This window comes from Drechmeria coniospora, chromosome 03, assembly GCF_001625195.1.
Source record: "Drechmeria coniospora strain ARSEF 6962 chromosome 03, whole genome shotgun sequence".
Lineage (NCBI taxonomy): Eukaryota > Fungi > Ascomycota > Sordariomycetes > Hypocreales > Ophiocordycipitaceae > Drechmeria > Drechmeria coniospora.
The window spans coordinates 7,650,220-7,669,146 of NC_054391.1; the positions used below are offsets into that span (position 1 = coordinate 7,650,220).

The 18,927-nt window shown below is 50.0% G+C and overlaps 8 protein-coding genes across 8 annotated transcripts; 3 read left to right on the forward strand and 5 right to left on the reverse strand.

Annotated features, from left to right (window-relative positions):
* Positions 1 to 333: 333 nt before the first annotated feature.
* Positions 334 to 1,728, reverse strand: DCS_07860 (protein phosphatases PP1 regulatory subunit sds22; the record flags this gene model as incomplete). Its single annotated transcript, XM_040805143.1, has 2 exons — positions 334 to 1,238; positions 1,299 to 1,728. The coding sequence occupies 2 exons, from the start codon at positions 1,726 to 1,728 to the stop codon at positions 334 to 336; spliced, it is 1,335 nt and encodes a 444-aa protein (XP_040655247.1).
* A 998-nt stretch (positions 1,729 to 2,726) lies between these two features.
* On the reverse strand, positions 2,727 to 4,532 carry DCS_07861 (PCI domain-containing protein; the record flags this gene model as incomplete). Its single annotated transcript, XM_040805144.1, has 6 exons — positions 2,727 to 2,810; positions 3,015 to 3,429; positions 3,485 to 3,546; positions 3,606 to 3,837; positions 3,896 to 4,188; positions 4,248 to 4,532. The coding sequence occupies 6 exons, from the start codon at positions 4,530 to 4,532 to the stop codon at positions 2,727 to 2,729; spliced, it is 1,371 nt and encodes a 456-aa protein (XP_040655248.1).
* Positions 4,533 to 5,124: 592 nt separating this feature from the next.
* DCS_07862 (putative 60S large subunit ribosomal protein) lies at positions 5,125 to 6,539 on the forward strand (the record flags this gene model as incomplete). The annotated part of the gene is made up of 5 exons (XM_040805145.1): positions 5,125 to 5,140; positions 5,211 to 5,441; positions 5,909 to 6,093; positions 6,150 to 6,326; positions 6,381 to 6,539. The coding sequence occupies 5 exons, from the start codon at positions 5,125 to 5,127 to the stop codon at positions 6,537 to 6,539; spliced, it is 768 nt and encodes a 255-aa protein (XP_040655249.1).
* Positions 6,540 to 7,948: 1,409 nt separating this feature from the next.
* On the reverse strand, positions 7,949 to 8,626 carry DCS_07863 (uncharacterized protein; the record flags this gene model as incomplete). Its single annotated transcript, XM_040805146.1, has 2 exons — positions 7,949 to 8,513; positions 8,565 to 8,626. 2 exons carry the CDS (start codon positions 8,624 to 8,626, stop codon positions 7,949 to 7,951), a joined length of 627 nt encoding a protein of 208 aa, XP_040655250.1.
* Positions 8,627 to 9,483: 857 nt separating this feature from the next.
* Positions 9,484 to 11,134, reverse strand: DCS_07864 (guanine nucleotide exchange factor synembryn; the record flags this gene model as incomplete). The annotated part of the gene is made up of 4 exons (XM_040805147.1): positions 9,484 to 10,770; positions 10,827 to 10,912; positions 10,978 to 11,052; positions 11,098 to 11,134. 4 exons carry the CDS (start codon positions 11,132 to 11,134, stop codon positions 9,484 to 9,486), a joined length of 1,485 nt encoding a protein of 494 aa, XP_040655251.1.
* A 1,032-nt stretch (positions 11,135 to 12,166) lies between these two features.
* On the forward strand, positions 12,167 to 13,454 carry DCS_07865 (uncharacterized protein; the record flags this gene model as incomplete). The annotated part of the gene is made up of 4 exons (XM_040805148.1): positions 12,167 to 12,271; positions 12,335 to 12,392; positions 12,456 to 12,937; positions 12,990 to 13,454. 4 exons carry the CDS (start codon positions 12,167 to 12,169, stop codon positions 13,452 to 13,454), a joined length of 1,110 nt encoding a protein of 369 aa, XP_040655252.1.
* Positions 13,455 to 13,908: 454 nt separating this feature from the next.
* DCS_07866 (SWIB/MDM2 domain protein) lies at positions 13,909 to 15,479 on the reverse strand (the record flags this gene model as incomplete). Its single annotated transcript, XM_040805149.1, has 3 exons — positions 13,909 to 14,418; positions 14,478 to 15,143; positions 15,207 to 15,479. 3 exons carry the CDS (start codon positions 15,477 to 15,479, stop codon positions 13,909 to 13,911), a joined length of 1,449 nt encoding a protein of 482 aa, XP_040655253.1.
* Positions 15,480 to 16,620: 1,141 nt separating this feature from the next.
* Positions 16,621 to 17,512, forward strand: DCS_07867 (uncharacterized protein; the record flags this gene model as incomplete). The annotated part of the gene is made up of 2 exons (XM_040805150.1): positions 16,621 to 16,817; positions 16,915 to 17,512. The coding sequence occupies 2 exons, from the start codon at positions 16,621 to 16,623 to the stop codon at positions 17,510 to 17,512; spliced, it is 795 nt and encodes a 264-aa protein (XP_040655254.1).
* Positions 17,513 to 18,927: the final 1,415 nt, after the last annotated feature.

The window sequence follows — 18,927 nt, forward strand, 5'->3', positions numbered from 1 at the left end:
CTTTGACTGTATTGTCGGTTGGAACATATATGTTGGAGTATGCAGCCTGGCTGTTGTGTGCGCTTCGCGCTTGCAGCTGCACCCGCTTTCAGCGTGGGTGCAACTTTCGGTGGGCTTGCGTCCTTCCAAACATGCCTGAGCCGTTCATTTCTGTGGTTTATGCCTTGTTACCAACCCTCCAGGGGCAGATACATCTCATCCAGCCTGCCATAAATCTTTGCTCGATGCATTTAGACACCAGAAAACACCATGCTCGAAGTCAATAAAGGTAGATTTTTCGGTTAAACCCTTACATATGCTATACGGAGCCATCTTGTAAGCTTTTTGTCCCATTCAAGGTGTACACAGTTGCAACTTACTTGCATCGATCTGCCTGACTTGGGGCAGTGCGAGACGGATCTTGTTTCTGTAGAGAGCAGGCCCCCGCAGCTGAAGAGGGTTACCCTCAAAGTAGACTGTCGTTAGATGCTCCTTGTCCCTCAGCACTCTTTCGACTTGGCCGATGTCTGCCACTTGGTTATAGCTAGCCCAGACTTCTTCCAGCTTGCTCAACACTTCCAGGCCCTCGAGGCTTTCCACTTGATTGTTGGAAATGTCAAGCACTCTCAGATTGATGTTGGCCTGGATGCCCTCCAAGGACTCCAGAGCGTTGTGAGAGATGTAGAGCTCCTCCAGCGCAACGGCGTCCTTCAACGGTGCCAAGTTCCGGATTCGGTTGGACTGGATGCTCAGAAGCCGCAAGTTTGGCAACCCACCTAGCCCCCCCAAGTCTGCGATCTTGTTCTTCGCTACCCATAGCTCCTCCAGGCGGTTCAGGCCGTCGAGGTTGCTCAGCTCTCGAATCCGATTGGACCCCAGCTCGAGGGAAGTGAGGCTCGCAAGGCTTCCCAGACCCTCGATCCGGCCGATTTTGTTTGCGACGAGATAAAGCTCCTTCAGATTGGTCATGTGGCTAATATTCCTGATATGTTTGATCTTGTTAAAGCTGAGATCTAGGCTGGTTAGGTTGGTTAACTTGTCGAGGCCTCGCATTTGGGAAATAAGGTTATCGTAGAGATCGACATCCTTGAGTGTCGCGGCCAAAGGTTCGAGGCCTTCAATTTCTTGGATGTTGTTCTGCCGCAGGCAAATACGGGCCGCATTCTTGAAGCGCGCCAGCCGCAGGGAAGACATGGACTTGATGCGGGAATGAGAGCACATGATTTCTTCGGTTCCTGAATCTTCGCTGTCGAGAAGGTCTGTAGCGGCATGTGAACATCAGCTCGAAAATTTCCGCCACGGGAAGCGGCCGCGCTGACCTTCGTCGGCACTTATCTCATGCCCAGGCAGGACGTTGCTGTCATCGGAATAGTCGGGATCGGACAGGGCCTCGGGGTTTGTTACGCGAGCCGCCTTGGGAACCCGAAGCTTGCCGTCCCACCCTTTGCTATTTTTCATTCTGTGGTTGGTCTCATCATCCTCGCGTGGTGCCGCGCGATCATCTTGGATGTCGATGTGCGTGGTTGGAGTTGCGGGCGTCTCATTGCCTGGAACCTGCATGGCAAACTGGAGATGAAATTGGCAGGGAGCGACTTGCGCAGCGTGGCGCGAAGGTCTCCGGAATGGATAAGGAAGGCTCAGTGCCGTGCGAAAACAGCATGAGGCGGCGGGAATGATTTGACGGAAATTTTGAGAAGTAGGCAGGAGAGTGGCGAAGTGCTGGTGTCTGTCATCGACAGCGCTGTTCATGTAGACTGAGTCCAAGTTCTAGCTACTAGGCATTAGATTACATGTAATGTTTCCGGCGTCGCGGGGGAGGGGGAGGCGGTTTCGGTCTCAGGCACCACTGACCAGCCGCCTCCCACGTTACGTACTCCGTACTTGCAATGAATGATATGTAAAAGACAGTACTTGTACACGTAAGTAAGTACACCTAATCGTAAGTACTTAATAATCCGTAGTTGTAATAAGTACAAGAAAGTACATGTACTTAAGTACAGCATTGTTGTATGCATCAAGCTTAGTGTGGATCATTAGTAACGGATTGTAAACTTTGAAACTTCTCTGCTACTTGCTTACTTCTTACTAGTACATGTACTTGTAGGAACATGTAATTACATGGTATCTACTTACAGCACTCCGTAAGTACTTACATTATTGCCGTAAACCGCGAAGTTGGCGTGTTAGCACCATAACTGACCGTAAATAAGCACATGTACTGTATCAGTGCGGAGTACAGTAATTACTTGGTATTAATAGTGGTGCAAGTACGGAGAACTCCGTAGAGGAGTACAAGTAATGCTATGCATAATACGACTTCGTTGAAACAGACTGAGCTCGCGTCACGTGGTGTCGTGTCATCGTCGTGTTCAGGCGTTAACAATCGTCAAGTATTTCAGTACTGCAGTACAACAGAGCGGCCCGTGCCAGCGGTCCAGATTGCCGCTTGTCAACATGGGCAGCAACTGACATTATGAAGATGGAAGGCCCTGGGCCACGAGCCTTACAGCGGGCACCTTCGCCAGGCTCGCCCGAGATCTCCCCGAGTGAGACGCGTCAGCCAAGCTACACCTACGGAGTACATCATCACCTGTTATCAAAGTTGTGCGAAATGACAAGCGAGGAAATGATGATCGGCATGTGCGTGCAATGTTGTGAAGGGATTGGTAGACCTCCATGTGAAGCGACTACTCTCGCCCCGCATCGTCGCATATCTCAATTCGTCCTGGCTCATCTCAGCCGAACTATTATAGCCCTGTTCCAGGGAAAGCACCTTTCTTGGACAGCACGACGATGCCTCGTTCCCGTGAGATGTAGCCTTTCATGAGATCCTGTTCAGCCAGGTTAGCGATTCGAAAGTGAGCATCAACGGATATTACGGCTCGGCAGAGAAGAGACTCTTGAGGCGGTCACACTCTAGCATCCTCGCCGGACACGGCGGACGAGGAAGTAGGAGGAAGGCTACCGGGGGCGCAAAGCCAAGAACCAACTTGAAGCCAGTTCGCCAGCAATGATTGTGGAAAGGTCGTTCTCACCTTGTAGATCATGTTGGCCAGCAGGCACTCCACCTCGTCAGAATCAATTTTGTCGCCACCACTGCCCATGCAAATGGCGGCTCGAAACTCCGCGACAGGCACGCGCGTCCGGCGGACGGGCGTAGCGCCTTCCTCCGGTGGATCGATAAATCCACCAGCTATGAAGACTTTGCGAAGGAGATTACGCAGTGCGATATCGCGACCCCGCTCCAACGTCAAGTAGATTCGCCGTTTGACAAACTCCTCCTCACCTTTCTGTAGCGCAATGTCGAACGCTCGTAAGTCGCCTCGTCGGATGCACCGCGCCAGCGGGAGGAACAGTGCCTGCAGCCTCGGGAACGGCTTCAGGAGCTTTTTCGTCGGAAGGACATGGCTCGTCAACAGCTTACACGGGATGAGGTATGTCAATATTTTCCTACAATGCCAGAGTTAGTATTGTAATCGAACCTTGCAGTGCAGGAGAGACGCACTCCAGGTTGGCGTTGGCATCTGTGTGGCAAAGGCTCCACGCATCCATGAGATGCTTCTCTGCCTTCAACAGTCTCGTCAGCTTGACTCCATCATGCAAGCAAGAGAGATCAATCGACTCACTTGTACATAGTTCTCTTCGAGAAAACACAAGACGCCTTCGTAATACTTGAAGGTCACTCTCTGCGCTTTCGGGAAGCAATCCAAGGGTGGCATGTCGCCTTTCTCATTGTAGGCGGCCAGGGTCTTCAGGATGGTTTTCGACAGCGACGCCGCGTTCAGCTTGAAGTAAGTCTTGAACAATAAGTTGATGATGAAGTAGATGCCCCATTTCCGTGACTCTTCGAGCGGAGCTCTGATATTCGACGTCAGCGCCTTGGCGTCATACAGCCCTCCGTTCTTAACTTTCTCACCTGTCATTGAGGCAAAGCGTAAAGATACGTTTCAAGTGTTGCTCGCAGTCTCTCAGCTGAGCTTGTTGCTCGGAATCCGCCTCGAAGTCATCTTGCATGAGAGACGCGGCGCCGGCCAAGTCTGTCGAGTTGCGCTTACGTTCGTCGTCGGATTTGATGGCGAACAATCTGAGGTACTTCCCCACCATATACAGGCTTGGGATTGTCCACGCTTCGAACCCAAAGCTGTTGTATCCACGGATCAAGTTGGACGTGAGGTTCTTCCACGCCTCGTACACCTCGGTCCATGATGACTGGTCTCCGTTAGACCAGCCTAGCCCTTGACTTAGTCTCGGATCCTGCAAGAGCTTACCTTTCCGCCCTCACCAGCGAGTATCACGCCGACAGCCTTCCAGTACGACTCGTACACGGCCACCCACCCGTTCACCAAATCGTTGTCCAAGCGAATTCGGCGAGACGTCCGCGTTTTTACCAGATTCTTGATGTCCCCCTTCACGCTGTGAGCGTTCGTGCTTTGCCACACCGTTCTAAGCCTGTCAGGATCCTGCTGCGGCGGAACGGGGGAGATTGTCTGCGCCAGAAAGTATCCGTTGTGTAACTCCTGAGCCTTTACAAATTCTTGGATAAGTTCGTTCATAGTGCCCCCGATGCATGCATGCAACCTTGCTCACACTGGGGCTCGTTCACACTCTTTAGTGTTGGCCAGCGTTACGTTGAAGATAGGTGGGAGTCCCCCTTTCAGTCGTCGGGTTCCAAATGATGGACTGGGTCCAGTGCCTGTTGCTGGTAAAAGGCGAGCTTCTTTGTCATATACTCTGTATATTGTTGGTAGCGGTAGAGTGAGGGGAGCTTTCGTATGAACTTACCTTGCGAGTAAGTACAGTACTTGCGCTGAGGGTAATGATTTCGCGCTACTCCGTAGTAGGCACGCATTGTTAGTGGCAGTTACTTATGTACGTACTTAAGTAGTAATACCGATACTCCATACGAAGTACTTTAAAAGTACAGTACAAGTACTTACGTAAGTATGTTCGAATGCATGGGGTCTAAGTACTAGGGTAGTAAGTATTCTACTGTAATCGGAGTACTCCGTACGGAGTACTATGGGATTTAGTTCAAGTAATAAGCAAGTACTCTATCACGGCCCAGCTGTACCAGGTTAGTACATAAATACATGTAAGTAGTAAGTATGCACCTACAGTAGATGTACAAGTACTGTAAGTACAAGTATGGACACTTACTTAAGTAAGTACGGCGTACGGAGTACTTCTGCTATTTTACGTTGTAAGTACATGTAATGTAAGTAAGTAAGTAGTTAAGAAGATGGTTAAGTGTATTAGCAGGATGCACGTGATTGTGCACGTGAATGCTATGTGGACTGGGTGGGGGCACGATGCGAAATTCGACCAATCGCTGCAGGGTCCAAAGCCCTGTAGCTTGTCTCTCATCAGCCCTCCGCACCTTACGCACAGAAAATTTATCGTCTCCTCCAACTCTGACAATCCTCAAATCACGCCAATTGTCGAGGACATTGACCGCCGTCGCCGTAAGTAGATATTACTTCACCTTCTTGGCCGTTTCAATAGAAGCTAATATAGTGTGCAGATGGGTAAGAAGCCTCCCTAGTTCTGTCAAGTTTGTTTTCTCTTTTTGCTTGGTTCAACAATGTGCGAGTCCGGCGGATGTGGAGGGGCCTCTACTTTGCGACGGAGGCGACAATTGCACAGTTCGATGTGCCCAACATTCGAAACTCGCAGAAATGTAAATGGTCGAGAGGATCACAACTGGAATCAAGTGATGGAAGTTCAACAGCACATATGGCGGTTCAGAATGAAGTCATCATCCATCGAAGCCTACACCTAATGATGCGAAGGACACAACCGTCGCCATTGATGTTACGATCCGAGGAGGCAGCGTTCAAGAATTACCAGGCATTGCTTCCGATCTGGATCGTCCTTTTATCCATTTTTGGAATGAATACGCTGTTGTGAAGTTGCTAACTTTTCGCGACAGGTCGTCTTCAGGAATTCGAGGTCATTGGGCGCCATCTGCCCACCGAGGCGAACCCTACTCCGGACATGTACCGGATGACGATCTTTGCTCCTAATGAAACTGTCGCCAAGTCCCGCTTCTGGTACTTTCTTCGCGGTCTACGAAAGGTCAAGAAGGCCACCGGCGAAATCGTCAGCGTCAAGACTGTATGATACCTAGTTCAGCCTTTCCGAGAAGCACTTCTGGCTAATGCACGATAAAGCTACACGAGAAGCACCCCCAAAAGGTCAAGAACTTCGGCGTTTGGCTCCGTTATGACTCGCGCTCCGGCACTCATAACATGTACAAGGAGTATCGTGAAATGTCACGTGTTGAAGCCGTCGAGGCCTTGTACGCCGATATGGCCGCCCGTCATCGTGCCCGCTTTAGGTCGATCCACGTACGTGCAGCGCATTCCACAAGGCCTGGCCAGTTAGCTGACAAGACACGATAGATCCTCCGCGTTATTGAGCTTGAGAAGACAGACGATATCAAGCGCCCATACATCAAGCAGCTTGTTACGAAGAACCTGACATTTCCCCTACCCCACCGTGTCACCAAAACGGCTACCACAAAGCTGTTCAGCGCGCAGCGACCATCCACTTTCGCTTAGGTGTTTTCGGTGTGAAGGACAGCTGGGCAGGGCTTCGCTGGTTTTACTACGGATCATTCAAATATCAACTGCATTTGCCTGGCAAGGCTGGCGACGAATGAAACATAAATTGTTGAATATGGTCATGCCGAAATATTTCATGTGAAGTAGTGATATCGGCCAATGCGGCCCCGGCGACAGGCAAACTGCAGGCAGCGTCACAAGGGTCCTAAGTCTAGGCTGCTATCCTGAAGACGCTCTTTGTCATGTAGGATCGCTCCAGAATACCTGCATAAGTTTGTCTGCGGGTAGCGATCCTACCGACGACGGGTGATCCCTTGGGTTTGATCCGTATCGACGAGGGAGTTACACTTGCAGGTGTAATGATGCGTCATGTAGGCAAGAAATCCATCCAGGGCCAGTGCAGTGAGAAAATGGCCAAACGAGCGAGATAATTCTATTCGCCTTGGTCCTACACGAAGTGTATTTGAGATCGGCAGGGTACCAGAAGTGACACAGGTTGCGTCTTTCACAACTATCTGAAGGAACACCGTGCCCGCATTCTGACTCCATCGTATCCATATCAACATAAGGTATTAGTAGAATATTAATCAAATTTGATACAGCTTGTGACAATAGTGACTGTGCAACATATCATTCCTTCATGCACTGCATACCGCGATGTTGCTATATCCAATAAAGTCTGGCAATCAATCTCATCTCTCGCTGCGAGGTTTTGCCACAGTATGCCTGATCATCAATGAATCTTCAACATGACATTCAACGCAGTGATCTCAAATCAGGCTAGTCTCGTTCAGACGCCTTGTCATTTATTCACCATGACTGTTGGGTTGGAGCGAGTCACGATCAAGCGCATGACTGCCCTGCTCGATAACCGAGCTGTTGAGTTTCGCACATGCCCATACCAGGCAGTGAATGTGAGAGGTTTTTATAGCTTTTGCAACTTGGAGACTGATTCAAACCCGGTCGCTTTCCTCCCTTGAGCTATTGGGAGCTGTCAAGGTCCGTGTCCCCCAAATCAAGAGGAAGTCGTATCTCACGCCACACAACCAAGCATTGTGCCGCCGTGGCATCTCTGTTGCAGGCTAGTGCAGTAATCTTGCATAGAATGTATGACCCAGGCGGGCGATCGATTGGAAAATACTCCTCGGTCGCAAGAAGATCAGCTCTCGCACTGGTTCTTGTCCATCACGGCTAGGCCTTGCGGGTGCTACTTCGCATCACAGCTTCACAAGACACCACGGTAAAATAGTCACTGCTAGTCGAAAAAACTTCCTCGAAAGGGTCATGCATGGATCACGCATAATCGATAGTTGTGTGCAAAGTAGTTGCAACAGGGTTCTCGTGTTAGCCAAGTATATCACGATCTTCGTTGACAACCCGGCAACAATCCGATCCTGGGACACAGTTCAAAAATTTCCTATCATTTTGTCTTTCTTTTCCCTGTGGTAGTTCTGTAGGAATTCAGCGCATTTCACCAGGTTGCGCTTCGGTTCCCAGGTATTATGCTTCGTCCCCCAGCCTTTCCACTTGATCAGATAGTAATGCCTCAGCGTATCAGCTTCGATACAGTCGTCAATGATCCCCTCAACCTCCCATTCGGCATGACTCCTGCTTTCTCGCTTCTGACGTTCTGCTGCCAAACGCTTGTGCTCGGGGCCTGCTGCCCGCTGGGTGCCAGCTGCGTTCTCTGCCAACACTCGAGCCTGGATGGGGCGACGGGATGCGTTTAAGGCCTGGACGCGCCCCCCCATGCCTATTCCGCGGTGTTTGACAGGTGGAGGTGGAGGCGGATTTGAACAGATACGATGCTGCTGCAGCCTCACAACCCGGTCATTCGCGTACGGGCCGGAATGAGTGTTCCATGGCTTTTTGGGCTCGCCATCAACACCGGTCCTGGGCATCTTGGGATCTGAAGCGATGGGTGACAGGTTGTGAGAGCCTGGTGATGCGAGTTCAACGCTGGGGTAGATACTGAGGGAACATTAGGAAGGCCCCTCCTTGGACGGACGATATGAAACCCACCTCTCGTCAACGGCACGACTGAACTTTGTTTCGTGGTTGGCTTGCCGCTTGAAAGTAGCCATTTTCGGCAGAGTTAGCCTCCGCTCGAGGTGCAGGTGTGGATGGAAGTAGGAGCTCAGGGTATTAATGACGATGGTATGAAGGCTGGGGTTGCTGGTGAGAGGCGAGTGTATTTGCAGGTGGGAGAAACTGTCACGCTGGCTGAACTTGCCTTGCCATGCCCCTTGTGCCTCGAATGAAGTGGCTGAATGAATGGAGGATCCAGCAATTGCACCGGGTGATATTGAGGAAAGAAGTAACGATATGACAACTCGTGACGTGAAGAAGGAGCAGGAAGGGGAGTTGGGAGAGGAGGAGGAGAAGGAGGAGCACAGTATATAATGAAATTGAATAGAACAGTTCCAGTGCGTCAAATGAGCTACGCACCGCAGTAGCAGCTGTGCCATTGACGCAATAGACATTGTTTTCTGCCTGCCGCGCCGCGAACCAGCCGCTGGTCATCATCGTCTTGGCCTTCTTCCTTTGTCGTCCATCTTCCCTTTCTCGCATCGACTCGCAGAGCATCTACCCTCACTAATGCCGGGATATCACCTCCGCATCCCGATGGCACTTGTTGCTTCAGTCCACGCAGGATACGCCCTATCACCCTGACCAGTCTCCTCCACAAGGCTGCCCATCTGTTGCTGGTAGGTAGATGGGGGCGCCTATTCGTCTGCCAGTACGATGAATTCTATCTGCTCCCCGACACACAGTTACATAGTAAACCTAGATGTGGAGGTAACCTGTAGGATGAGGACAACCCTCGCACTAACACTGGGCAGCGTCCACTTGACTTGATGCGCCTGTCTCACAACTCCTATACAACGCAGGCATCTATTTCCGGGACACGTCTCAACCGGACTGCGCCATTTCTTCGCGGTTAACTTAGGTGCTCGACTTCATTGTCGTCCAGTTCCTGGAATCTACCTTCCTGAACCGCTCGTTCTATGGGGTTTTGAACATCGACCACACCTGTATTCCTCAACCTGGGGGAGACGTCAGATTTCAAACGATTGTGCAACGGCATCCATGCTAGGCCATACCTTTCGAAGAGCACGAACAATCGTTCAGCTTCTCGCTCCTTTTCTTCCGGCGTCATTTCTGGCACATCGACAGCAAGCTCCCTGTCGAGAAACTGCCCCGTGGTTGGGTTTACCGGCTTCTGTATCCGGCTGGTGTCCCTGGCGTTGAAGGGTTCGGTTGCCGAAGCAGGAATTGGCACGTTGTTCTGGAAGAGAAAACCTGATGCGAAACCGTACCCGACGTTTTCCACGAACTTTGATGCGTCTCTGTCCGAGAGGTCGAATAGAAGGTGCGAGATGGCATTCCTCAAGGCTGGGGCCATTGGGTTTATTGAGTTTGTAAGTAGTTTTGACGACAGTGAGCGCCCCCGCCCCAGCACATCCTGTCTATCTTCGGCGGTAGGGAGGAGCGATTCTCGCAGGTGTTGGCGCACTGTTTCCGGGGCGTTTTCATAAATCTTGCCAGTAAGGCTAATTAGTGGCGTCACAGTGGTCTCGAGCTCACTATCATTGTATGCTACCATCGACTTTCCAGCAAGTTCTATCAGCCTCGCGGAGACTCTCGTGGCATCACTGTTAGGATAGAGCGTGGCGAGACTTTCATCAGCTTCGAGGTCAAGATTAAGGAGAGCATTGACAAGAGGGCCGAAAGGGGGATCTAGAGGCCTATCACTCATAATGTCTTGTTTCCAAAGGAGAGCGACGGCATGAGCAACGCCGGGAGTGAAGGATGACACTTTCGCCTTGCAGAAGTGAGTCACGTTGAACATGAGCTTCAAGGTTTCTTCGAGTGCCATTTCTTCCATCGGCTCGGCCTTGGTCTTGGCCCTACCCGACAAGGCCTCAACATGCCGCTTCAGGTTCTGAACAATATGGTCGGCAAGTTGGTAATTATCGATCAACTCCAGGAGATTTATATCTGTGCCATAGGTGGAGAGAAAGAGGATACGGGAGATGAGAAACTCATTATCCCAGTTGTCTGTCGCAAGTTCACTGCTGGCTTTTGGAGGAAATCTCTCGTCGACGAACATCTGTCGCGTCTCAGGTTTAAGCAGCATGGCGTTTGCCAAAACTCGAAGGGCGGCTTGGACTGTCCCGGTGCATGGGCTGTGGAATGCATGGCGGAGGAGCATGGAGATGCCCTGCTAGAGTGTCAGATTGTGCAATGCAGAACGGAAGTTCGATAACTCCGGCAACGGACATTCTTGGTGAAAATAGGATCCGCATCTCTTGGGTCTCTACTGTATATTTTCAGATCTTCCAGGGCGTTATTGCGCTCTGAGCAAGCTGTTCGTCAGATGAGGGTTCATTGAGCATCGCCATGTATAGCACATAGGCATTTATGGACGGACCTTGAGGGAGGAGGGTGGCCCTTTCAAGGTCGTCGGTAAGTTTGTCCACTAGATCTGTGACGGCCTTCAACTTGACTGGATTGGTCAGTGACAGCAGCCTACACTGGTGCGTCTACTGACCTGGCCCGGTAGCCAATCCAGCAACGACGGTCGTCATTTCGGAGCCGTCTCCTTTGCCGCCTTCGTGTCAACGAGCCCTTGGCGGTTTGAATGGGGGTTGGTGGGGAGCGTGGATTGTGAAGCACAATGTTGCCGTACATACACCATATTGAGCGTTATAACATCTAACAACTTAACCAAGGACCGCCAAGACAAAATACACTAGAAACAACCACTACTTCGATTCTGTTGATACTAACATGTAATAATGATTAACTTATGTTTATAAATAGTAGATATACATGAGCTTTATAATACTGATATTTTATTTAACCGTGCACAAGTAACTTCATTTTTTAATTTTTATATAATATATTAATTAACAATGCTTATAAGTAGGTTATAATAAAGAGTATTAAAATGCTTGAATTTATAAGTTTTAGGAAATTGAACGTAAACGTCATTGGAATATACGGTTACATAAATTATAATAATACTAATATGTATGGGTTTCTTATCACGCGAAATCGTACAAGTATGCTTTAGTGTAATGTAATATTGCTTTATCTTGGTATTTTGGTGCTTCTGTAGCCCAATTATGAATATATTTATAGATGTTCCTAGTTGGACAATACTGTTTCGACCCCACACTCTGTAGTCAAACATGCCTGTGGGCGGTAGTTCGTAACTGGGGTCACACTTCCTGATGCATCAGCACCACTAGTATTACAGTGCTAGTAATAATACCTTGTAACGTACGGAGTACGGAGTACGGAGTAACGACTTCCATAATTAATACATACCCACTTTCAGAAATCAGTGGATCATCCCCCATTTCCCAATACATACGAGGTTGCCTCCTCTCTCCTCAAGATACATAATAGATAGAAAGCTGACCTCTCACAACATCTATAGCCAGGAGTCAATGATCACCCCGCACGTCCAGGTTTGAGTCCGGACGGCAGTCGATTTATCGAATACTCTCTCAGCAAGTTTCCGCATCGGCAATACCGGAATGCTCATGTACCTGTCTGGTTGATTGGTCAGGCAGTGTCACTGCCCCGCGCCTTGGAGATATCCGAGCAGCATCATGTCGTTCCTCTTCGGCAGGACACGCTCACGGGCAGCAGCCGACTTGCCTAGGCAGGCCCGTGAGCTTGTCTTGAAGCTTGAAGGCCCAAACTTCCCCGCAAAGGTCTGCATCCTCAGGCACCTGCGCCTTGTCATTCCATCGGCTTCTTCTTGCTGATGTCACTAGGCAGAAGAGATTGCCCGCGTCTTAAGTCAGATGAAGGTGATTTTGCAAGGCACGCATGGTTGGTTCCTGCCAAACACTCAGTGGACTGAATCGCCATGTGAGACTAACCAAGCTCATCAAGACCTGGACAGTTCACCAGACCAGATATACCAGCTTGTCACGGGTCTTATCGACGAAGATCTTCTCCACCTTCTCGCCGTCACGCTGCACCGCCTACCATTCGAGTCTAGAAAGGACACCCAAATAATTTTCTCGTACGTCTTTCGCTTCCGCCCGGCTGCGGCAGCCCCCAAGAGCGACCCCATTGCCTTGTCATATGTTGTATGCAACCGCCCGCAGGTTCTTGTTGAACTCTGCAGAGCCTATGACCACAAAGAGAGTGCCACTCCTGCTGGCTCAGTGCTCCGTGAGCTTCTCAAGAATGAGGCTGCAGCAGCCATCATTCTCTACGATGACGGCGACGAACCAGGCTCCAGTGCCAAAGGGTTGAATGCGATCGACCGAGCTCGACCGCAGACTGGCCGGGGTGTCTTCTGGAAGTTCTTTGACTGGGTCGACAAGAGCTCATTCGAGGTCGCGGCAGATGCCTTCACAACATTTAGAGTGAGCCAGAATTGATATTCGAAGTTGCTCGGTTGTCTGACTAGTCACACAGGAGCTTTTGACCAGGCACAAAGACTTGGTGCCTCGCTATCTCTCGGTTAACTTTGACCTCTTCTTTGAGAAGTACAATAAGATTTTGGTACAGTCGAACAGCTACGTTACCAAGAGGCAATCTATCAAGCTTCTTGGAGAGATTCTCCTGGACCGCTCCAACTACAGCGTCATGACAGCTTACGTTGACCGAGGCGACCATCTCAAGATATGCATGAACTTGCTGCGCGACGAAAGGAAAATGGTTCAATACGAGGGATTCCATGTATTCAAAGTGTTCGTCGCCAACCCACACAAGTCTATCGCGGTCCAGAAAATCCTTCTCATGAATCGCGAGAAACTGTTAACATTTTTATCTCATTTTCTCGAGGACCGCACCGACGACGAGCAGTTCATTGATGAAAGGGAATTTCTAATCAAGCAAATCAAAAACATGCCGCCGACTCCAGTCGTTTCTCAGCGGTAACAGGGTCCCATATCAGAGGTCGCTTTGGTGCTGAAAAAGGCATGTTGCGGAACGGGAGATCTCCCTAGCCACCATTGGCAAGTTTGCCACTCATTCATTCATCGATCGAGAACGTCCATGGGACCAACAACCTTGAAGAATCCGTCGAGCGAGAGCCATGACCAAATTCGACCACTCTGCTTGACTTGAGTGGTGAATGTTGCGCATTAACCAGTCCTAAGGCCAGTTGATCAAATTCAACAAATGAAAGTACAGTATTCCCACCCATGCACGGCTGAGGCAATGCCCCACAGCATCTTTTACTTGAATACTGTAAAGGCGCCCGTTTACAATCGATCCCGACACCGGCAAACGCCCATCCACTTGCTGTGCACCTCATGACATTTCACTTGCCCTTATCCACCCAGGTTGCTATTGCTCGGCTTCTGCGATGCGACTTGACCAGCATACTAGCCTAACGCTGCCTCGAGAGTAGAACGTTTACGCTTTCGCGCGCGTTCTGGGTTGCCCAAACGCCGCCTGCACCACCCTTGCGCCACTCGTTACCGTAGGCACCTTCACCATCTTCTCTCGAAGCCTCACCCATGACTACCTCGAGATCACGTTTCTGGGAGCTGAGCCAACTGTTGAGGAATGGAGCTGGGTTTTCGCTCAAGGACGTAAAGAACGAGTGTTTGGCTTTTGAGCCAGCAATGTCCTGGACGAGATTGGCCAACTGCTCATCCAGGGCGCTGACTTCCTTCAGCACGTTTGCGTGCCGCGCATTGTTGATCAGTGGCTGCAGTTCCACGTGAAGCGGATCGTCAACTAGTACCTGTACATCGTATACGGTCGGTTGCGGATCTTTGTGAAATTCATTGTCGACACGAATCGTGTAAGCTAGGCGAATGGGCGGCAGCGGTCGGAGGTGTTGCGTCACATAGTCGCTGAGCAGGGGTATGTAGCCCACATCTCTGCCTACGACCTAATTGTAGGGGGTTAGCCGCAGATTTCATCCCCGACACGCCTTTCGTGTGTGCTGACCTGTTTCAAAAGCTCGTCACAGCGGAAGTTACGCTTCTCCTCGTCCTCTTGTAGGCCCCAGAGCCGGATGTACTCCCACAGGGCCAGGGTGGCTTCCTGTTGAGTGGCCTCGGACATATCCACCACCTCTGCCAACTCAGGGCTAAGCTGATACCGTTCGGGTGACTCGTGACGATGAAGGTTAACGATGATGTTTGCATTTTCGTCGCCATTGCGCTTAAAGGTTAACACATCGAAATCCGTTGCTTGTGGCTGACTCTCTGTTGGTTGGTTCTTCGAGGAGGCTTCCGGTTTTTTCCAGTCCACGTTAAGTTCAGAGGAAGTCCTGAACTTTGAGCAGTCAAAATCAACAGAAATACATTTAAAAAAGTACGAGAGCCGGTGTTGCGCTGATTTGGCATGCGGTGACAATTTCTTCGTTAAGGATGGTTCGTCCTGCTCCATCTTATCCGCGCTTTGAGAGTCACCCACACGGAAATCTCTTTCGGAGTTGTTGGCTTCCAAGCCAGTCTGCTCGTCGTCGTCCAGGAGGCGCCCTTCGATGTTGACACGGTACGAGGCTTCCATGTTAGGAGTAAAGTCAAAAGCATCTACATTGAGGGTGTTGCCTTGCCAAATCTGATCCTCGGCAGTATTGCTGATCCATATCCTCAAGGTCTTGGTGAGCTGGAGGAAGACATGAGACGTGAGCAATGTCCTGATATTCTTGGGTGCAGACTGAACCCATACCTTAGCTGGACCTCGATTGAAATTTTCTGTCACGTCAAGACGTTTTCGTGTGGTCGTCGCATCCAGAAGCCGCTCAAGATCTCTCAAGTGATTATATCGCTGAACTCCCTCAGAATCGATGATGCTGTCCTCAATGCCATCGGGTATATTCTTGTCAGTGGGTTTCCGACTACGACGCTTGGCCATCTCATTGGCATGAGCCTGGGCCTGCTGTTGCTGGGCTATCTGAACTTGGGAAAGAGGTGCGGACGGGTGAGGGCCTGAAGACATCATCGGGCCTACTATCATTAGTACAATGCCGGCTGTCACGTAATAGATGGAACATGCCTATCCCCCCACGGCGTTGGTTCTGCCCATGTGGAGAGCGCTGTGGTGCCTGCTGCGCGAATGAGCGATATTGAGGCTGCATCTCGAAGAATTACGCCGTGCTTATGGAAAGCATGCCTTGCGCGTGTGGTTTGCGATTCGAGTTAAAACATGATTCGGTCGCGTCGTGAGGTTCGTCGAGTCACGTGATATGAGAAGGCCCTTGCATTACTTGTACTTGTACTCCGTAGACTGTACTTACTGTAAGTAAGTACGGTAGCTCGGTTGGCTCTGCAGCTCCATTCATTCTTTATTTGAAGTTACGATTGAATATTATTAACTGCTTTCTTCCAATTCCCAAATTTGATTTATTGAGCCTTGGACATGCATATCCTTGGATGGTTCAAAGAAACCTGACCCAATAACGTAGAATCCAGGTCGTCACTTTCTCTTCTCTATACTCAGCGTATTGAACCTTCTAGCGCTTCATAAATGTAATAGTACAAAACCACATCCAAAAAAAGGGGTTACTAAGAATATAGTGATAACATACGATTTCGAGTAAAAATTGTCTATTTTATAATTAATCAAAGTTTTAAATATTACTTAGTATTTGATTCTTGAGTATTTTATCTTATTATTGCATTAATATATATAGGACATGCCAATAATTAAAATGTTTAGCTAGAAGAAAATGCAACTTAATTAGTTAAAATAGAAACATATGATGATGTCTGAATTATTTGAAGCTAAGCCGTACATAACGGTAGAAGCGCAGTTAAAACGTAATTTGACTTCAGAGTACTCCATACAGTACTTCGAGACGAGCTAGAGGGGCTGCCAAAATACTGATGTTTACTAAGTAGCCAAGGGGCATAGTGTTAGCTGGTATTGCTTTCTGTCCTCCCAACATTTCCCGTGTACATGCCAGAGAGGCGCATGTCCGTCACTTACCTCCATGAGATTTACTGAGGCTTCCACCCTCGAAACATTGGCTTTCCTGTTTTAACTGCAGAGCCTAACTATATCACAAAATAATATATTCTGCCCTCTGGTCGATTCTATAGAAATTGTGCGGCCGTCTGCATGTAGATACGACACCGCCGCCATGTCGAAATCGAACCATCTCTTCCTGCTCGCTGACCATATCAAACTGCTATTGCTGGAACGGCAACGTTCGCAGAGTCTCGACCTTGACAGTGATACTCAAGAAGAACAGCTGTCACGATCTTTGGAGCAGTTTCGTACTGGGCTCGCTACCCTGCGACAGGAGGAGGTGCGCATGACGCAGGCTGACGATGCCAAGTGAGTCAAAGTTGCGCGTGGATGTGGCCCATCGGCTCTCTTACGGAACCCCCCCCCCCCTTAAGTATTGGGCTGACCAACCACCAACCTCGCGTAGCGCAGTCATCGGCGTTACGGATGCACTGCCAATGCTCCAGAAGCAATTAGATGACCTGACAGCACAGTTTCATGGCTTCTCTACACCTTCATCAGAAGCAACCATCCACCAGGCCAATTCCGAGGAGCTAGCCGATGACTTTGCTCATGCGACTTCAACTACCACCAATAGGAAACCCAAAGCAGTTCGCTTCAGTGATCAACCACCTTCGCCAAATGCAGAGTTGTTTGGCTCCTACCGTGACTTCCCGGCCGACACAGATTCTGCTGGTTACCGCCAGGGAACTGAAGCCATCACCAACCAGCAGCTTCATGATTACCATTCATACATCTTGGATCGGCAAGACGAGCAGCTTGATCAGCTGGGAGAGTCCATCGGACGCCAACGAGAGCTGAGCATGCAGATCGGCAATGAACTCGACAACCATGTCGCAATGCTAGATGACGTCGATACCGCCACTGACCGCCACCAGAATCGCCTTGACCGTGCCCGGGGGACGTTGGGCAAAGTGGCTAGAGGCGCTGGCGAGCACAAGCAAATGACGGTTATTGTTGTCCTCATCATAATTCTTCTGCTGTTAATTGCTATTCTGAAATGACGTGGATGGACCCGAGTAAGCGATCGACCTGGACTGGAGCGACGAGCAAGCCACCTTTTCTGCCTTCGTCGAGGGAGTTGGGCGCATTTCACGACTTGGCGTTGCGGTGTTGAACTTGCCAGGATTAGTTGATAGGTACATAACTAATCCGAACTATTGATTTACGGTTGCTTGCTATCTCAAGGTTGTGATTCCTGGTAGCTCAACCTGAACGATAACAAGATAGGGAAAACGTTTAGGGGTTGGCAACTAGCTCCTGCGTACCGAGTCAGAACCGGAATTTCCTCGATGCACCTGGCAGTCTCGTACTAATCGATGCATCATTCACCAGTAATGACGGCTTGCATATGGCATCAGCCTCCTTCGAAATTCCTTCCAGATCCTCAAGGATATGTCACTTCCACACAGGGTGCCTGGTCCAGCCATGTCGTCGCTCGTCTTAGCGGACCGGGCTTCATGAAACATTACTATCTCGTCGATATGATGCGACTGGGGTGCACCTCTCAGACGAGGCGGCCTTGCTCCAATCAGGTTGGGGCCAGCTGATGTATGCGACACACTATGGATGTTCGGGCTGGGCGTAGCTAAACGTCGCAGAGATCTCACGGCGCGCTGTCGACCAAATCAACGACGTAGTCTGCGGCTACTGCGAGAGTTGCCAGGGCTGACCCTGATCATTTCGTGGTGGACCTGCAAAAAATCTCGAAGCGGAACGAATCTGTCTAGTGTTACCAGATTATGGTCATGTTGCCGCCTCAGCAGGGAATTATTGGCATGGCAGTCGACGAAAGGAGGCTTCGCAGTTCCACGAGTTGCTGTTGCCTGGTCTCGACATTGCATAGTTGCGCTGATATGCTTCATGCTGTACAGCACCGGTTGCCATTCAGATTCCTCCCAAGAGCCCAGTCCATCCAGACCCCGACTTGCCAACAAGTACAGTAATGTTGTTGCTGAAGAATTGCAAGCCCGGTGGACTAACATGACGATGGATAAGGTGCCTGACTAAGTCGGGGTCGTTCGTTTCTTGACGCTGGAGGGGTCATTGCCTAATATTTATACAGCGTCGGGTGAAGGAGGGGCCGTGACGACCATGTAGGGGGGGGGGGGGGGAGGCCTACAAAATACGAGAAATTTTGAGGTGCTCGCACAATGTGTTTCTCATCTGTCGATGAGAGATGTGGCAGGATGTCGTGTTCCAATTCTACTGCAGCCCATCAAGATTAGTCGTGGTGAGACTTGTGGGTGATGAAATTGCACTTTGCGCCGTGTGTCGGTGGATGGGCATATTGACTGATTCACGAAGCAGGCTTTGAGGTATGAGGAAGGAAACGGTCACCAGATTAAGCTGTGGTCACCCAAGTGAGGCGTCGGTCTGTTTGATGCATCTATGGCAAGTTCCGAGTACCTGGCATGAG